This window comes from Nipponia nippon, unplaced genomic scaffold, assembly GCF_047370975.1.
Source record: "Nipponia nippon isolate SJK-2023a ecotype South Korea unplaced genomic scaffold, ASM4737097v1 scaffold_35, whole genome shotgun sequence".
Classification (NCBI taxonomy): Eukaryota; Metazoa; Chordata; class Aves; order Pelecaniformes; family Threskiornithidae; genus Nipponia; species Nipponia nippon.
This window is the reverse complement of record NW_028262353.1, coordinates 1,425,024-1,440,968: the sequence shown is the minus strand read 5'-3', so window position 1 is coordinate 1,440,968 and position 15,945 is coordinate 1,425,024. Positions and strand designations below refer to the sequence as shown.

General features: G+C 52.8%; 1 protein-coding gene across 7 annotated transcripts in view; it reads right to left on the bottom strand.

The window, feature by feature from the left end:
• HDAC7 (histone deacetylase 7) overlaps positions 1 to 8,863 on the bottom strand; it is a 98,157-nt gene extending 89,294 nt beyond the window's left edge. For 2 of the 7 annotated variants that reach the window (XR_015707724.1, XM_087771004.1), the window contains exons 1-2: positions 2,477 to 2,742; positions 148 to 322 (exon numbers count right to left, since the gene is read on the bottom strand). Coding sequence is in view for 2 of the 7 variants with exons in the window: in XM_087771010.1 (XP_087627136.1) it covers positions 2,477 to 2,495 (19 nt within the window). In the remaining 5 variants the exon portion in view is untranslated. Of the gene's footprint in view, positions 1 to 147; positions 323 to 2,476; positions 2,749 to 8,844 lie in introns of those variants that run through there. The other 5 variants (XM_087771017.1, XM_087771006.1, XM_087771013.1 and 2 more) reach the window with 5 other exon arrangements.
• Positions 8,864 to 15,945: the final 7,082 nt, after the last annotated feature.

Genomic DNA, 15,945 nt, shown 5'->3' with positions numbered 1-15,945 from the left:
TCCACCTTCACTCGGATGAACTCCGCCTGACAAGCCCAGAGACGGGGTGAAGAAGAGCAATAAAGCCATTGGAACCCTTCCTAATCGTAGTTAGCCCAGACTGACTTTCCTGTTCTAGGGCAGAAGACAGAGATTTGGGAAACTCACCTGTAATAAAGCTTTTAGGAGAATTTATCTGAGGATCGGTCATTACGGCATGGAGGCTTGCTTTCAGGGACCAGTCTTTTCCATGCCCCATCCCAAGGATCTCAGATACCCTGTGGTATTTCCGAGGCTAAGATACTGTTTCCTATGAATCATATTTCAGCGCAGACAGCAGATACTGGAGACAGATGGAGATGAAGAGGAGAAACTCAGAGGGGGGGTACTGAGGCACGGGGTCATTAGATAACAGCATCTGGGCTGTATTTAGTTGCATGCAATCGACTCCTCGACCTGGGAGTCATTCCACTTCGTGGTGCCTTTGGCAGCGAAGCCTCTAGGACTTCCCACCAAGGCCATTTGATCCCACCAGCATGTCGCAGTTCACGGCCCCTCTCAGCAGCAGCACCGCTATCGCTTGTGGCGTTGTATTGTTAACCAGATCACTGAGCTAATATCGACCAACTGAGGTTAAAAATAAACCCTTAGGTCCCGGTTTAACCACACTGTAATCACAGTTTCAATGGCAGAAGCCAAGGGGCAGCCGAGCGATGGGAAAAGCAGCAGAACTGCTGGAGCACCTTCCCTCCCAAAAGCAGCCACTGCTGCATCTCGCTGGGTTTCCCCCTCTGCTTTTTCAAACCTGGGTGGTTACCAGGCTGCTGAGGAACATGCCATAACACAGCAACGTTTCTCTTAAGCACGCAGTACTTCCCGTTGCCGGAGTACACCTAGTGCCGCTGCCCTTAGCCCGGGCTGTACTGCAGGCTCCCGCACCGCTACGCGGCCACGTGCACCCCCCGTACTTATTTTGCACATCAGTTTTCTCCCGATTACCCTAAGTAACACGAAGGCAGGGGACGCATTGCAAGTTATTCAGCAAATAGAGGAGCCGATACAAGGGAGAGAGGGGACTTTTTGACCTCAGAAATCATTCAGAGGCACGGTCCCTGCTCCTTTGTTCCCACTGTCACCTAGCCACTGCAAGCAAAATAAGTTTGCACGACGGTGGAGGCAAAGAAAGGGACTGCTACACCAGGGAGCACATCAGTGCACGCTCGAGAACGCCAGCACCTCGAAAGGAAGATTTCATGAGATGAGAGTATTTTAGCCGTTTGCAAAGGCCTGCCAGAAAGAGCAGCGGGGAAGCGCCAGGGACACAGAGCTGTTTTGGTGCACATCGAACGGAGCAAGTGCCCTGGGAAGCCGCTCTGGAGGAGCTGGCAGGTTTACAACGTGCCTTTTTGCAGCGCACGATCCCTTGGGAAGATCTTAAAGCTTTATCTGGGATAGGCCTTCGTGTCCATCACCGTCTCCCATGCGAATCGGTTACAGTTTCCTGGGAGGGTAAGGCTGGGACCCCACATCGGACGTTGCAAGTTAAGCAGCAGCTTCGTCACTTGTCCCAGATTCCCTTAATCAACTTACACCGCGCTGCTGCTGAGACGTCCTGTATTTTTGCCTCCTGCTTTTTGTGCAGGACACAATCTAAACAGATCACTCGGGCAAAACTAGACTCCAGATACCGCTCTTTACAACGACTGCACACGCTGCGCCTCCGCCTGCTTTCTGCGGTCCCCAGCACGGACCGCAGCGAGCCCCGCCGGCCGCACTCCGCCCGGGATGCGGTGGTTGCGAGTCGCCGATCCCCTGCGCCAAGCAGAAGTTCCCCTGTGCTCCAGCCCATCTCTCGCTTTGCCATTTAAAACGGACTGGAAAATTCCTACGAGGCTGTTGAAGGCGAGAGAGCCGAAATGCCACGGACACCGGCAGGAAGGTCTGCAGCATCCGCACGACGCAGCCCTCGCCTCCGAAACCAAGCGCCCTGGACCACGGAGGCGTCTCCCACCCGGTGCCTCACCAAGCTCCGCTTTTAGTGTCGCCCCTGGATCGCGTGGCCCCAAAGCTGCGGGGAAGATCTCCCTCCCGCAGCCCGGCTCAGAGTCACGCTTCATTGCAGCATATTTGTTTTTCTTTGCCTTTGCGATCAGGATTCCTCCCACCTTGCTGAGAGCCAGGCTTTGCCCAGTCTCACGAGGAGGGGAGCCAGCGGGTGACCCAAATCCAGGCACGCAGCTGGGTGGCAAAGCCTTCTCCAGCGCGCGTCCGATGGGGACAGCGTCCGATGGGGACAGCGTTAGTGCTTTCTCGGGCGGCGCTGGTTGCATTTCGAGAGTTTTAACATTTACGGCATCTGCCCTTGCGCTATACGATACCTCCGCAGCCCGAGAGCGGCGAGAGGACCCCGGCGCTGCGGGGACAGATGCAAGCACCCTCCGGGACCGGCCGCGTTTGCAGAGGCAGTGACCGGCAGAGTCACTAGCAGGCTACTCACCCTGGCTTTGTCCTTGCATCCAGAGGAATTAAAGCCCTTGGAGATGAGGTCTCATTGTTCAAGATGTGCTTAAGGGAGGCAGCTGCTTTCTTTATATCTCAAGATTCACTAAAGTTCAGGAAGAGAGAGAGAGAGAGAAAGAGAGGGGACGGCGAAAGGGGAGGGACTGAGAGAAGGGCCCAGAGGCTGTATAGAATGACAATGGAAGGAAATGCTTTATCAAACCTAGAAAGCCAACCCTGTCCTGGGAACACAGAGGGAGAAAAAAAAAAAACTTGCAGAAGAAAAGCGAGTTCAGCTGCCCTGGGTTCCTCCCTTGGCAGCCCAAGCCCTCCTCCCCCAGCCCCTCTCTCCCCAACACAATGCAAGCCGGTGAAAGCCGTCAGCCTCAAACACTTTTTTTTCATTAAACAGAGAGAAGTTTCAGTTCTTTAAAAAAAAAAAAAAAAAAAGAAAAGAAATCCGACAACCAAACCCTGCCCGGGAATGGGAATGTGACGCTCTTCCCCCTCCCCCGGCTCCAGCCTTCCAAGTTTCTATGAGTCAAACGTTTGCAATGTGTTACCGAAATGTTACCAAGCTGGAATGCAGCATCCGAGAGGGTTTAGCTAATAAAACTTTTGTTTGTTGGCTAGGAGAAAGTGTCACCAGCAGAGAATTCGGTTCTTCTTCCCTTTGTTTTTCCCATCTGTGTCTTATCCGGAGAGGGTTAACTGGTTGTGCAATGCTGACACCCTACGAGGGCGGCATTAACCCAGCGCTCCCGGTCCGAAATGGAAAGGGAAATGGCACTGGCAAGCGAGAGACGGAGGCGGACAGTCATCGGAGAGAGCAGGTGGGAAACGGGGGGCCAGGGAGAAATGAAGCGGTACGGACGTCCTCGGGCACAGCTAGGGACGGACCTCAGCTGAAGCACGGCTTCTCGGGCTCTGGGGCCAGAGAAGCACCCTTTCCTCATCGGACAGCCCTCAGGTTTACCCCAGGATAGGAGCCTTCAGCCCAGACAGCCAGACACCGGGCCCAACCTCTGCAGTGTTTTCCAGAAGCATCTGCTCTGGATTTGCACACATCAAGCTTCTCAGTTTTTTCCTCGGTAATTTAACAGCCTCACAAGGAACACTTTTTTAATTAAGTCACCACCAAACCCAGTGTCTTTTTTCTTGTTTGACTGCGCCTGGCTTTAACTCCTGGAAATTGATTATTGTTATGCATTTTATCATTTCCAAATCTAGTCAAATCCAGTATTTTCCGGTGTCACTAAACACACGGTGGAATAATGGATGGAGAGGCTGTTGGGTTTTGATGTACTGGACAGATTAAGTTCCTTCAATAGCTTACTGCAAGCCGCGCTCTCTCCTGCTCCCGCTCCTGTGCGACGGGCCGATCTCTGCCCTGCCTGAAGCCATCCTTCCCTTCAAGGATTTGTCTGGGGGAAAAAACATACCGATTTCAAGCACGAATTCAGCTGCAGTCTGGGGAAAAAGGCCCAATCTAAGGATTTTCTTTTGAATTTGTTCAGGAAAGTTAAGCCAGCTGCACTCTAAGGTGCCAAACACTGTCATAATGCTGGGTGAAAGTTTCAAAAGCACAGAACTCCTTTAGATGCCCATATCTAATTTTCACCAAAAAGTTTTTGGCACTTATAAAGAAAAGTTACGGGAGGTGGAGAGAGGGCTTCCTCCCTGGTCGCTCAAGAGCGGCTCTCCAGGGTGAGACTCCGTTGTACGCCTGCTCTTAGCTCCATTCCCGCTGCTGTCCCCCCAGTCCTCCGGGACCTTGGCTGCCCTTCACTCCTCATTCCTCCTCTTTGAGGAGGAGCCACCGGTGTTTGTGCAAAAGGCCAGCGGGGCTTCCTACACGCCAAGGGATGCAGATGTAGCATCTTCCACTAGATCTGTAGGGGAATTTGGGCCATAGCACAATAGTTTTGCACCTGTGAGCTTTTTTGCTCTCACTCTCATGGTGGGAGCACAGCCTAGTCCAAGAAGAGTTCGTGAGGATGATGAGTGCAAGAAGGAAAGCAGGAGAGCGGGGGCGAAGCTGAGGGACCGTCCTCCTTCAGTGCTTGCAAGCCTTAGTCTTTCCAGGAGGTGGCTCCTTCCACCTGGGATTCCCAGCCCCAAACCATTTCCAAGGCTTGTAGCCTTCACCTTTCCCAAGGACCTTGTCTTCAGGGTTCAGCTCCAGGAGGAAGATGGTAACGCTCTTCCTGCCTCACCCATTGCCACCCCAAGTGTCCCTTTCGATAACAGCAGTTGGCCTAACGTAGGAGGCCTGGCTTCAGGCTTTGCCTCTGTTTGAGGGAAGGAAAACCTCCAGCAGCCAAGAGAATCCTCCCAGGAGCCTCGCAAAGGGATGGACTCCACCTCTTCTGCAGAAGTTGCCCTGCTTTGTGCAGAGAGCACACAAACTCTCCCGAGAGCAGAGCCTGGGCTCCCTGCCCCACTCCTGGATTGGGGGATCGTAGGCAACCTGTCCTGGCTACTTCCAGCCCAAGCACAAATTATCCTTTAGTGCCAACCGGAGCAATGTCAGCAGAAAAGAAGGAGCGTGGTGGTCCTTCTCCCACCTCTAAAAACCAAGTGATGCCAGTCCTGCTCTAGCAGGTAGATGCGAATTCCCAAGACTAGAAACAGCTGAAGTCTTCTCAAAAGCAAAAGTTTAGTTTTGCTGTCACAAGGATGATGAAGAAAATTGCTTATTTGTCCTCACAATTGGCAGTAGCAAAATTCACGTTCATGGCAACAGCAGGGCAAGCTCTGGAAGGGGGCTGGAAGGGACCCGCCAGGCTGCGAAGGCTGCAACTGAGGGCTGCTCGCTCCCCCAAATGACGAGTCACACCCTGGGGTGTCCCAGGCAGCCCTGTCCTGGAGAAGTCCCACAGGTAACAAACTGTTCTTGGGATTTTTCCGACTCTATTCTCAGATAAAAGAGCCTGATAACCTGAAAGAGGAAAAAAGGAAAAATAAAGATCATGGGGAAAGATCTGAGGGGAAAGGCAATTGCCATGGTAAAGATGTGCTTAGGAGAGAGCTGGCAAACAGCCACGCAGAATTGAGTGGCCCCATCAAGGTCGCTACTGCTCCGGGTCTGAGCCAGGTTTTTAGAATGAGTTACAAACTTTTACCTAGTTGGATATTTGCATCATTTGCACGTTAGGTGTAAGGACACGGAATGAATTGCCAAGAGCAGAGTTGGTTAAAGGCCAGGCAGAGATAAGAGATACTGCCCTGTTTAACAAAGGGACATTTCCATATCTAAGGAAGTGAGGCAATCCTGTCTAATTAGGAAGACTGACCAAAGTCTCCCAGGAGGAAGAAAGGGGGTGAAAGATTAAAATCTTTGTGTTTCAAAGGCAGAAGAGACCAGCCAGGAAAGCTCATCTTCTACCAACTGGAAAACCCAAAAGACGTGTGGCAGCTTGAGCACTGGAAGTGGTTATGCTGGTGGATCTAAGGAGGTTCCTGAAGGTGTTCGCGATGGGAGATGTGTTCAAACGGGTCGGGATGGCCACCCAAAAGAAGTTCTGTCTCTATCAGAGGCACCCAAAGCCAAAGGCAAACTCTGAACCCTACCCTGCAGGACAGACAGACAGTCAGCTGGGTAAGAGCGGGAAGGATTTTGTGCACGTCTGCACCCCAGCAGTCAGAGGGGGCATTTCCCACACTGCTGGCTGGAAGGACCCTTGCCTGAGATGCGCGTGGCTGCTTTGGCACTGGAGCAGCAGGAGCCTCCTGGAAGGGTCAGTTCTGCCCTGAAAGAAGAACACAGGCAGCGAAGGAGAGCAGGAGGAAACAGAGGCCACCTGGAGCTTTTGGGGTATGGGTGCGTGCACGGGGGCACCCCCCCCACTGCAAATGTGGGTTCGTGCTGTAGGAGGAGTTGGAAAGCGGCAACTGGTGGACTTCAAGGTGGGAACGCCGAGACCCAGGGATGGAGCCGGCAGCGAGCATGGCTTTCAGAAACCACGCCGTGACCCATCTTCCGAAGGAAAGTGTACGCCTGGCTCCTTTGAACTTCCGCAGTTGTGCGAGTGCTAAGCCCCAGCGCTCTAATCTGCGCTGGCATTTCCCAAGAACACTTCTTCAGGGCTTTATCACGAAAAAAACCAAACCTCTATGCATTCCAGTGGGCTCCTGAAATCCCTAGCTATGTACACAGCTCTCTCAAAGGGAAATCTTCACGTAGTCCACGAGCCCTTATTTGCCACGCATACAGCTGCCTTGTGGGTACACCCTGCTGCATTTAAGGATGTACACGGAGGGGAGGAATTTCAAAATTTCAGGAAATTTCAGGGGAACTGTAGGCTAGCGCAGAGGAACATGAAGACATACATGGAGAACACTCATGCCGTGCGGGAATGATGTTCCAGGGCACTGCCAGAAGATGCTGTGCAAACGCCTGCGCACTGCAAAACTTGCAACCTGCACGGCAGATTGCTTTGGGACAGGAATGCAATAGCTCTGGAGGGACTACTTTGGCCTTGTTCTGTGCTGTCCCTTGTTTCTGCAGATGAAGGTCCCAGTTAAGCCTGGGATGTCCCCTTTCGGAGTATAACCGATGTTGACGGTCCCCGTCCTGAGCCCTGTGTGGCCCAGCACACCGGACGCGCTGTTCCCAGCATGGACTAACCTGTGCAGTTCTCCTTCAACGCAAGATTTCCCCTCGCTGCCACCCCCCTGATGCTGGTACAGCAGCCCAGTAAAGAAGTCCCAATGTCCCCATCAGTGGGAGATCTGGGGGCACGGCAGAAAGACGTGGTGGCATGGCAGAAAGGCATGGTGGCACGGCCATGCCACGTTGCCTTCTGGGGCTGTGTGGCAGAAGCCCCGAGCAGCTCCAGCGGCAGTACTTGTTGGCAGACGCCATGATATCTGCCAGCACTGGCTTCTCCCCTGGTGTCCTCTCAAGCATGGCCTGGTCACATCAGCGTGGACAGTCAGGTCATTTGGGGCTGGGAAAGCTGAGGCAGCATAGGGAGGAAAGAAAGGGTTCTTTAAATTGCATAGATACAGCCAGGTATTTCGGCAGCCTTGTCGGCTAGAAACCACTCAAAGGATGAATAGTATTCCCTTCGCATGCTGGAAAAATACAGGCTGCTACTTCAGTAACTAATGAGGCCGGGGCAGGTCTGAGATGGTGTTTAGGAGTATAAAGGGGCAGACGGATTTTGAAAAACCTTTGGGTAACAAGCAGCCTGAGCTTTGCTGAAGATCCCACCAGGTGCCTGTAACCTGTGTGTTGAACGTGCCTTCAGGACCTGCTCTCTTCCCGTCGGAGCACAAAGACCTAAGCTGTGCCGCTGGGTCCCAGGGTCTCGAGCCGAGTCAGAGGCGTCCCACCTGCCCTGGCAGGCTTACAGGAGCTTGGTCTTTGCTTCCAGCAGCCACGAGCCCGCTCTCACATCACCCAAGATCCACCTCCCTGCCTGAAAGGTGAGCGGAGAAGGGGACTGCCCAAATTGCCCTTAGACACTAAGCAGGCCATCAGCGGCTTAAAAGCTGGAGGAGCAGCAGCGTGGGCGCAGGCAGTGGGTGTGCGAGGCAGGGGGAGGAGAGCTGCCCGGAGCCGCGTCTCTCCATAGAAGGCAGGAAACGAGCAGGTTTGTTTCTTCAGGAGGAGAAGAGTTATGTCCGCAAGGCACGCCGGCTAAAAATACTCCGAGCTGTTGAGGACCGGGGTGTGCGAGAGAGGTCGCTTGGGAGAGCACGTCACCGGGTGCTGGGTGCCCCGTGCCTGGAGGAAAGGTGGCGATGCCACACGTGTGGCACTATGGCCTTCCTTCCAGCCCCTGGGGTGACGATCAGCACGCCCAAGAGGCAGGATTGGGGTGTCCAACACCCACACAGCTGGATGCTCTCTGAACCCTGCCCATGTTCTCTGGCCCTTGCTTTAGGCTCTGAAGTGAACGCAGCAGCCTGGCTCAGCCTGTTTGTTAATAATTAGTACCCAAAGTACGCTGAGCCCCAGCTACAGCGTGCAGGTTCTTCGCATCGGTATTGTGGTTGCGCAGGGAACAGAGACGAGCCCGCAGGCAGGTCACCCCGGGGGACTCGGTGCCCCTGCACAGCACAGAGCAGCACCCAGCACAGGGGACACCAACGAGGCTAAAACCCCTCAGGAAGGGGGCAGCTGTACCTGCGGCAAACAGGTGTCCAACACCACGACATTTTGGGACGTGACATGAAACGGGTAGGGGACACAGACGGACAGACCCTCACACCTCTAACCCCAGAGCAGCCCTTCCCACTGGATGCACGTATTGCCTGAGAGCAACTCTGACAACTGAATTCCTCCTGGGGTATTTCCATTACAACTGTTCAGCCACCACAAGCCCCAGCGAAGAGCAAGCGCCAGGTTAAACTCACCCATTCTCCTGGCTCCAAGCTTCTAAGGATGGAGACGGTGGCGCATCAGCACGCACGACGGCGCTCCACATCGCACCAGCATCTCCCTGGAGACCTCATCCAGCAGCAGACCTGCTTGAATCATTTCACATCTTCTCGAGTTTCAGCTAGCAAAAAGGCATTTCAAACAATTTTTCCCCTTTTGAAAAGGCTGGTCCCTTGCGGACGGCTCCGCAGCAAGGGCATGAGGAGGAACTTGCCTGGCCTCGGTCCCAGTAAATCACAGTTCAGAGACAGCTGAACTCCATTTTGTGATTATTAACCCCAGCCCTGCTCCATTTGTTTGGCCTGTCTGAGGCTATATATAGTGATGGGAGCAGGCATGGCCAGAGGAGAATTGTGTGCAGCTGTTAAGCACAGCCCCCCACCTTCCCAAAAAAAAAAAAAAAAAAAAAAATTTCCAGCAAAACAGGAAGACTATGGCTGGGAAATGAGAAGCAGCTGTGAAGAGGAGGGATGAGATGTCATACAGGGAGGCCTGACTTCAAAACTTGCAGGAAATGTATGAGAAATTTCACAGCCACTTTTCTAATCCATCATCCCGCCGTGGGCCACGGTGGCCCTGGGTGCCGGTGGCAGGCTGCGACTGCCCGAGGCAGGAGCATCTCCAGGGGGGACTCGGCAGCAAGGCCTACAAAAACGGCTGTTTGTTCTCGTATTGCCATCAGCAATCTCTTGCTGTGCCTTCGTGGCAGATCCTGATCACTACAGATAGATTAAATGTCAAGAACAGGCAGGTGCCGAATCAAGGGAGCTCCAATACTGACTCTGTGCATACCTGGTAATGAAAAGCTTACAACAGTAGTGGTGAAAAAGGCTGAACGTACACATACCTAATGCGTAACCGAGGTGCTAAGGGAGCGAAGGAGAGGACCAGGATGAAAAAGGAAAGATGGAAAAACGTGGAGGTGCCTTGCTGAGACCACTGTGCTCTTCCTGCACTCGCACGAGCCAGCGGCCTCTGGGCGTAGATCAGCAGAAGATGCTGCTGGTCCTCGTCGTGATTCATTTTGGAGCGGCCAAGGAGGTACGCACCAGGCACGATGCTGCATCAGCAGTCTGCACACAAAAGCTTCTCTTTGGCCTCTGCATCAGCCTGAAAATCACCTAACGATTAAAAAGAAATGCTTATGATAGCATCCAGGGCTCTGAGCTTTTAGTGCCAGGCATAGGAAAGTTGCTTCTCAGGGTGCACATGCAGCAGAACGCTGCGGGAGCTGTAGGTGCATTTAGTTGGGATAGATCCTGCTCTTAAATCAGTGCCGGCACTTTTACAGAAGCATAACCTACCCAGCTTCTGCTGGGTGCATGTTTCCTTAGGCATTTGTACTGTTTAATATCAATTTATTTCAGCTGATTGTCTTCCCATCTAGACTTTCCCTGGGCAGATATTTCCACAGTCGGGTGTATCTCACTGCAAAACAGCTTTTGTCTGACTCGGTCCCATTGCCCTGCGCACATGCTTGCTCCTGCCCTCTTTCCATCAGCGTGCAGATAGACAATCCCTGCCTCCTGCGGCAACAAATTGCAATTAAGGAGCCTCGCAGACTTGAGCCTGAACAGCCCTAGCCAGGGGCACGACAAGGTGGCCATTCCTCCTAGATGGACTTAGTCCACGTTCCTGGAGGAGTTCAGAGGTGGAAGGAGCATCGTGGGGGAGGAAAGACCTTCCCTCTCCAAGGGAGGATGACTTACTCTGAAGAGCTGGTACCAGCTAGTGCAGTACTGGCATGGAGGAGGCTCATTGCTGGCCACTGATCTCTTGGCTCCTCAGCAGTTTTTCTCCCTGGCTGTAACGGCAGCTCTGGCAACAGCCGCTTGCACCTGAACCGCTGCTGTGGCAGATGGTGCATCAGTTTAACGTCTCGTCTGAGGACAAAGCTCAGGGAGGGGAATGCAAGTGCTCACCTCGTCCCCTCTTTGGGATACAGATGTCAGTGCATCAGCTGGCCAGGTAAACCCAGATGCATGTGTTTACCTGGAAAGCATTTCTTTCCCTTCACTGCAGGTGGTGCCTGGGGCATGTTCCTGGTGTTACCCAAGAGCCCGTAAACCTGCTCTCCCACCCTTGCTCGTAGCTTCCTGTTTGCCAGGAGAGTTTAGGGTGAGAACAGCCTGATTCGGTTTTGGTTTCGCGCAGCGCGGCCTTCTCTTGAGCAAGGGAGAGGAAGGCTGGCTTCATTCAAGCTGTGGTTTCAGCAGCTGCTGGCACCAGGCACCTCGCAGTCAGGTGCGCTGCTCTCGAGCAACCGCACGGGGCCGATTCGGTGAGAAGGAGAAGAGGGGGCAGCTGAGATCAAGGTGTTCATCTGCAAAGGAAGGAGCTTCCAACCGAAGTGCTGCCTGCGTGGTAGGCTTGTGGCTAGCTAGCTCACCCCTCCCTGCTGAGGCTCGGAGAGCTTCAAACTCGACCTGATGCTCTTGTTCTGCACCTGCTGCCGCTGAACTGCTCACCCGATGGAGGGGTCCCTTCTTCTTTTCAGCAAAACCCAGGCAAAGGTCTGGGATGAAAATGGGAGACCGGTATCTCTCTTTAGAACGTGTCTCGGGCTTACCGTATTTTTCACTCTTCCAGGACGACAGGAACTGTCAGTCTCGCTCCCGGGGGCTGCTGCAGTCAGGTAGAGCTCCTAAAAGGCCGTGCCTCCTGCCCACATCTCTAGCCGGGACCCCAGTGTCCGGCTTTGACTCTCTAAGTTCAGATGATTTTCCTAAAGAGGAAGGGATGAGCAGAACGCTCAGAGAAGTCACCCACCCCAGGCAAGGATGTTTCACGCTCTTTGATCCGTTCTCTCCATCCTCTTAACGTGCTGCTCAGACACAGCCCGCAGCAGTTCGTTGGAAGCTAACTCAGGCCTGAGAGCTGCCAGGAATTCCTGAAAATTACCCCCTTCACACTCCATTTTGCCCCTGGCTTTATTGCGCCAGTTTTAAGACAAGTGCTGTGTCCTGTCAGAGCTGCTCAGGCCAAGACGCCAGAGAACCACGCTCCTCAAGCTTTCTTCTACCAGCAGTGTCCGCTCTCACCAAACCACTGTGCCAATCCCATCCTAAATTCCTGCTCCACAACTGACTAATTCCTCTTGTGAAACCAGGAGAGTGGGGGCTCTTCTGAGCATCTTCATCACCCACCGGGGAGGCTTCACACCTGAGGGCCATCGGATGGCTCGGGAATGGGACCTTTCTCTTTTGAAACCTCAGGTCCTGTACCACGTACTCTGCGCAGAGGGCGTTAAAACTTCTCTCCCTCTTCTGCCTGCTTCAGTAATGGGTGTTTTTCCAGCTTCCTCTGGGCGCTGCCACATGGGCACAGGCATCTAGCGGGATGCAGAAACTATAGGACAAAACCTGGGTGGTAACAGGAGTGTGGGCGCAACAGGAGTGAGAGGGCAGAGAGGGAAGGCTCTCGGGAGAGGTCTCCACGAGGTCCTGGTGGACCCCACGCTCCCTGAGAGGCACCCGTTTTGATCATTCACAGGTTGAAATCTGACCATTAATAGCTCATGTTTTCCCTATCAACCACCACTTCTTCAGGGCTCATTTTCTGCCAGCTGCTCTTCATCCATCTCAGCCAGGCCCTTGGAGAGCCGGGACAGTGGCACAGACCTTCAGAAACTCTGGCTCTGTGCAAATGCATTTGAGACCCGGGACTGCTTTTCTGGTCCCCGATTTGCACCAGCCGTAGGGATTTAACCCCTTGTTGTTTTGTTGCTTCCATCTCGATCCTGTGTGCAGGCAGGAGAGGGAGAATGGGGGGAGAGGGTCTGATTGATTGTGCAAATCCCTAGTCGGGAGAAGAAGTTTGATTTACTGAGGCCAGAGGTACTAAAGAGCTTGGACAGGAATTTGCACTAAACCTTTGACACACAAGACATTTCCCTTTCTGGCCAAGACAAACAAAGGAAGGAAGTGTCTGGGACTTTTAAAGCGACCTAGTGGAGACAGGTAAGGGCAGATAAGGGCTGAAGGAAGAGTGGGCTGGGTAAGGGAAGTATCTCGTTGTAAAGGTTTGTTTGAGTCCTTAGCATTCTGCAGACTTAGGGGAGGCGAAGCCGCCTGGGGAAGAGCTGCTTGCAAGGGGAGAAGCAGGCTAAACATCCCTGAAGTGCTGAGTACAGGGTTTCTACTCGCCCTCCACTTTTTCTCTTTTTCCACGTACTTTGCAAAGTTCTCTGTGTCCAATGCTTATCCCATGGCTGAGGCTTACAGGATTTCGACGCTCGTTAGCTGACCGCCATCGGGCTCTGTAAAGTCTCCCATCAAACGCTGCTGGGCTCAGGTGCCTGGGTGGTGCCTGCCTGTACCGTTCCTCTAGGATCCTACGATTTCTCAGCTTCATTGCTTGGTGTAAAGGAGTATTTGCCCCTTTCCAGCACCGATTCAGAGCCTCTAATAAAAAGAACAGCTGGAGCTGTTCCTGCTCTGCAAAAGGGAGAAAAATATTATATTATGGAAGGATTGAAAAAAAAAAAACCACATGATTAATGGAAAGATCAGCTCTTCATTAATGCTGTTCTCTGTCCCCATACCACTTGTACCTCATGTTTCCAGTGCTGGGAATGGGACCAGCAAGGAGTCTTTTGTGGGAAAGCAGTCAGGACGAGGCCTGGCTCCTCCTTGGCCATGGCATCTCTGCCTGACTCCAGGAGGGCACCCTGCACCGTCAGCTGCTATGGGAAGCCAGGCATTTCTCCAGCCTGGAAGCAAACAATAAGTACCTTTCCCAATTTAACATCACCGATTCCTCATCCCTGCAGCAAATGATTGCTGGAAGACTGTCCCTGCTGACAGACTTAAAATGCAAGGGTTAACCTTGTCTGCATAGGGTTAATTTTCCTCTCAGGGTTTCAGTTTCTCCTTGGAGTCACCTGTGTGGTGACACCACAGGTCCCCTGCATGAATCCCTCCATTAACATTTTGCTCTTTGACCTCAACTCTTTCCATTCTCCGCAAAATTGCTCCGGTTTCTTTTTAACCCTTTTTCTCACTCAGGATGCAACACAGCAATATCGAGTCGCAGCGCGGGGAGGCTGCTGATGTTTCTCTCTGCAGTACTGCAAAACACAGATGGCTGGAGGATATATTTTGGCACGATCCAAGGGCCAGAGGGAGCAGGAAGGTCCTCCGTGCCCCCAGCGCTCCCATGCCTCAGATCCTGCTCCTTGGACTTATCCTGTTGGGGTATTTTGCATGCTGTGAGCCATTAAATAAATGCCTGTCCAGGGACTGGTCTCCCTGGCCACGGCTGGCAGGGTTCGGACCGGCACTCTGCTGAGGTTCCTCCGCACGTCCAGTCCGAGATCATGAAAACAAAGTTGCTGCTTTCTGGGTTATTTATAAAGCAAGTTGGACAAATAAACTTTTCCTACCCAGAATGGTCAAGGTTATGAATCCATAGTTCTCCTTTCCTATGGGGACCTTGTTTGTGACTCATTCCCGGCAGCCGCTCGGGGGCTTCCAGTCCATGAGCTGGAAGCGACGGAGCCTTTCGAAGGGAGGAATGGCTTGGCAGAGGCAGCTGAAGGCTCCCTGCGAGGATTGAGCCTGGTCCACCCTCGTTTGCTACTATTAAGCAAAGACCTGCACAGAAAAGCCATCTGCAACGCATGCAAATTCTTCTAGGAAGCCAGAAAACTGGCTGGAGCACCATCTGGAGGCAGTTTCTGGAAGCTGTGGGCAGAGCACCTCTTGTAACACCTTGCACTGGGCGAGGGGGGATGAAGATGGGGGTGTCCCTCTGCGAGCACTGCTTGGGGTGACACGCACACACCGTCGGGGAGCCGCCAGGCTGCAGCCGGGTCCAGCCAGGCTGAAGAGCTCCCATCCCAGCAACAGCTACAGGGATCCAGCCTGACCTTGTGATTCAAGGTCCTTGAATAGCAGGCATTAGCCTATTCTTCCTCGTCCCCTCGGACAAAGTCTCTGTTACTGGATACTCTGCCGTGTCACCAGCCAATCTGGCAGGCGGCCCCGAGCTGAGTTTTTTTCACAGTCGGTCTCTCCTGTGTCCCTAGAAACCAGGAGGGAGTCCCTCGAATCGCACTTTTTTCCTCTGCTGACTCTAATCTGTGCTTTTACATCATCTGGGACCACGGTGTAACTTTTGGCCTACGTTTGTCTGCTCTTCATTAGTGCTTGTCGCTGGAGCGCACGTGGGTCTACCTGGAATTAGGAAATGCTTCTCCGTCGCTTTTCCAGAAACACTTGGTTTGTTATTACTGTGCTTGATTTGTTATCGATTTTTCTAAGATTTTCTTTCAAGAGGCAGGCTGCCTAAGAGTCTGCCTATATCTTCTCCTGGTTTTGACCACAACTTTATTATCCCACTCTATCTTTTTGATAGTATTTGGAGGGCAGAGCGCTGCTTCTGTTTGCTCTCAAAAGTGGAGACTATTATATTTTTTTAATTTTGCTGATGCTGAAAAGAGCTACGATTTCTAAGAAGTGATCCTGTGCGTGCCCTGACATGTTTCACAACTCAACGCCAAGCAAGCTGGGCTCCGCAGCGTTCAGCGAAGAGGCTGGAATTGGTTTTTTGTGGGGCTTTGCTTTCTGTAATCTGACCATTCAGGTCGGTCACAAAGACGACTTGATTTTTCAATACGTGCAAGTCCGTGATCAGATTTCTCCATGGCTGATCAAGGATTCCTGCACAATGAGCCAACTCTTTGTTGCCGATTCCTGAGGAATTCTGACCAAATCCTGCACAGGCTTAGAAAAACCTTCAGCCTTGCCACGCGCGTCCTGAGCTCCAAGGCCGCCTTAGGGATGCTCACCCTTGGCAGCAGTGGGTTAAGAGCTCAGGGCGTACGGCTTTAAGGGTGCTGCGTCTCAAAGTGTTGTTTTTCTCTATATGTCCTATGTTCACAATATTAAATACTTCCTTCCCCTTTGGCCCTGGAGGCTGTTCTGAACGCTGGAAGCCCAGTGTCTGTTTGAGCAGGGCCTCTCTATCACCAGAATCTGCTTATCTGCAGCTCAAAGGAAATTCTGCTTGGCTGATGTGTTCCAGCGCCGGATGAAACGCCTCCTGCCTGCACACGCTGAGAGTTTCATAAGCGA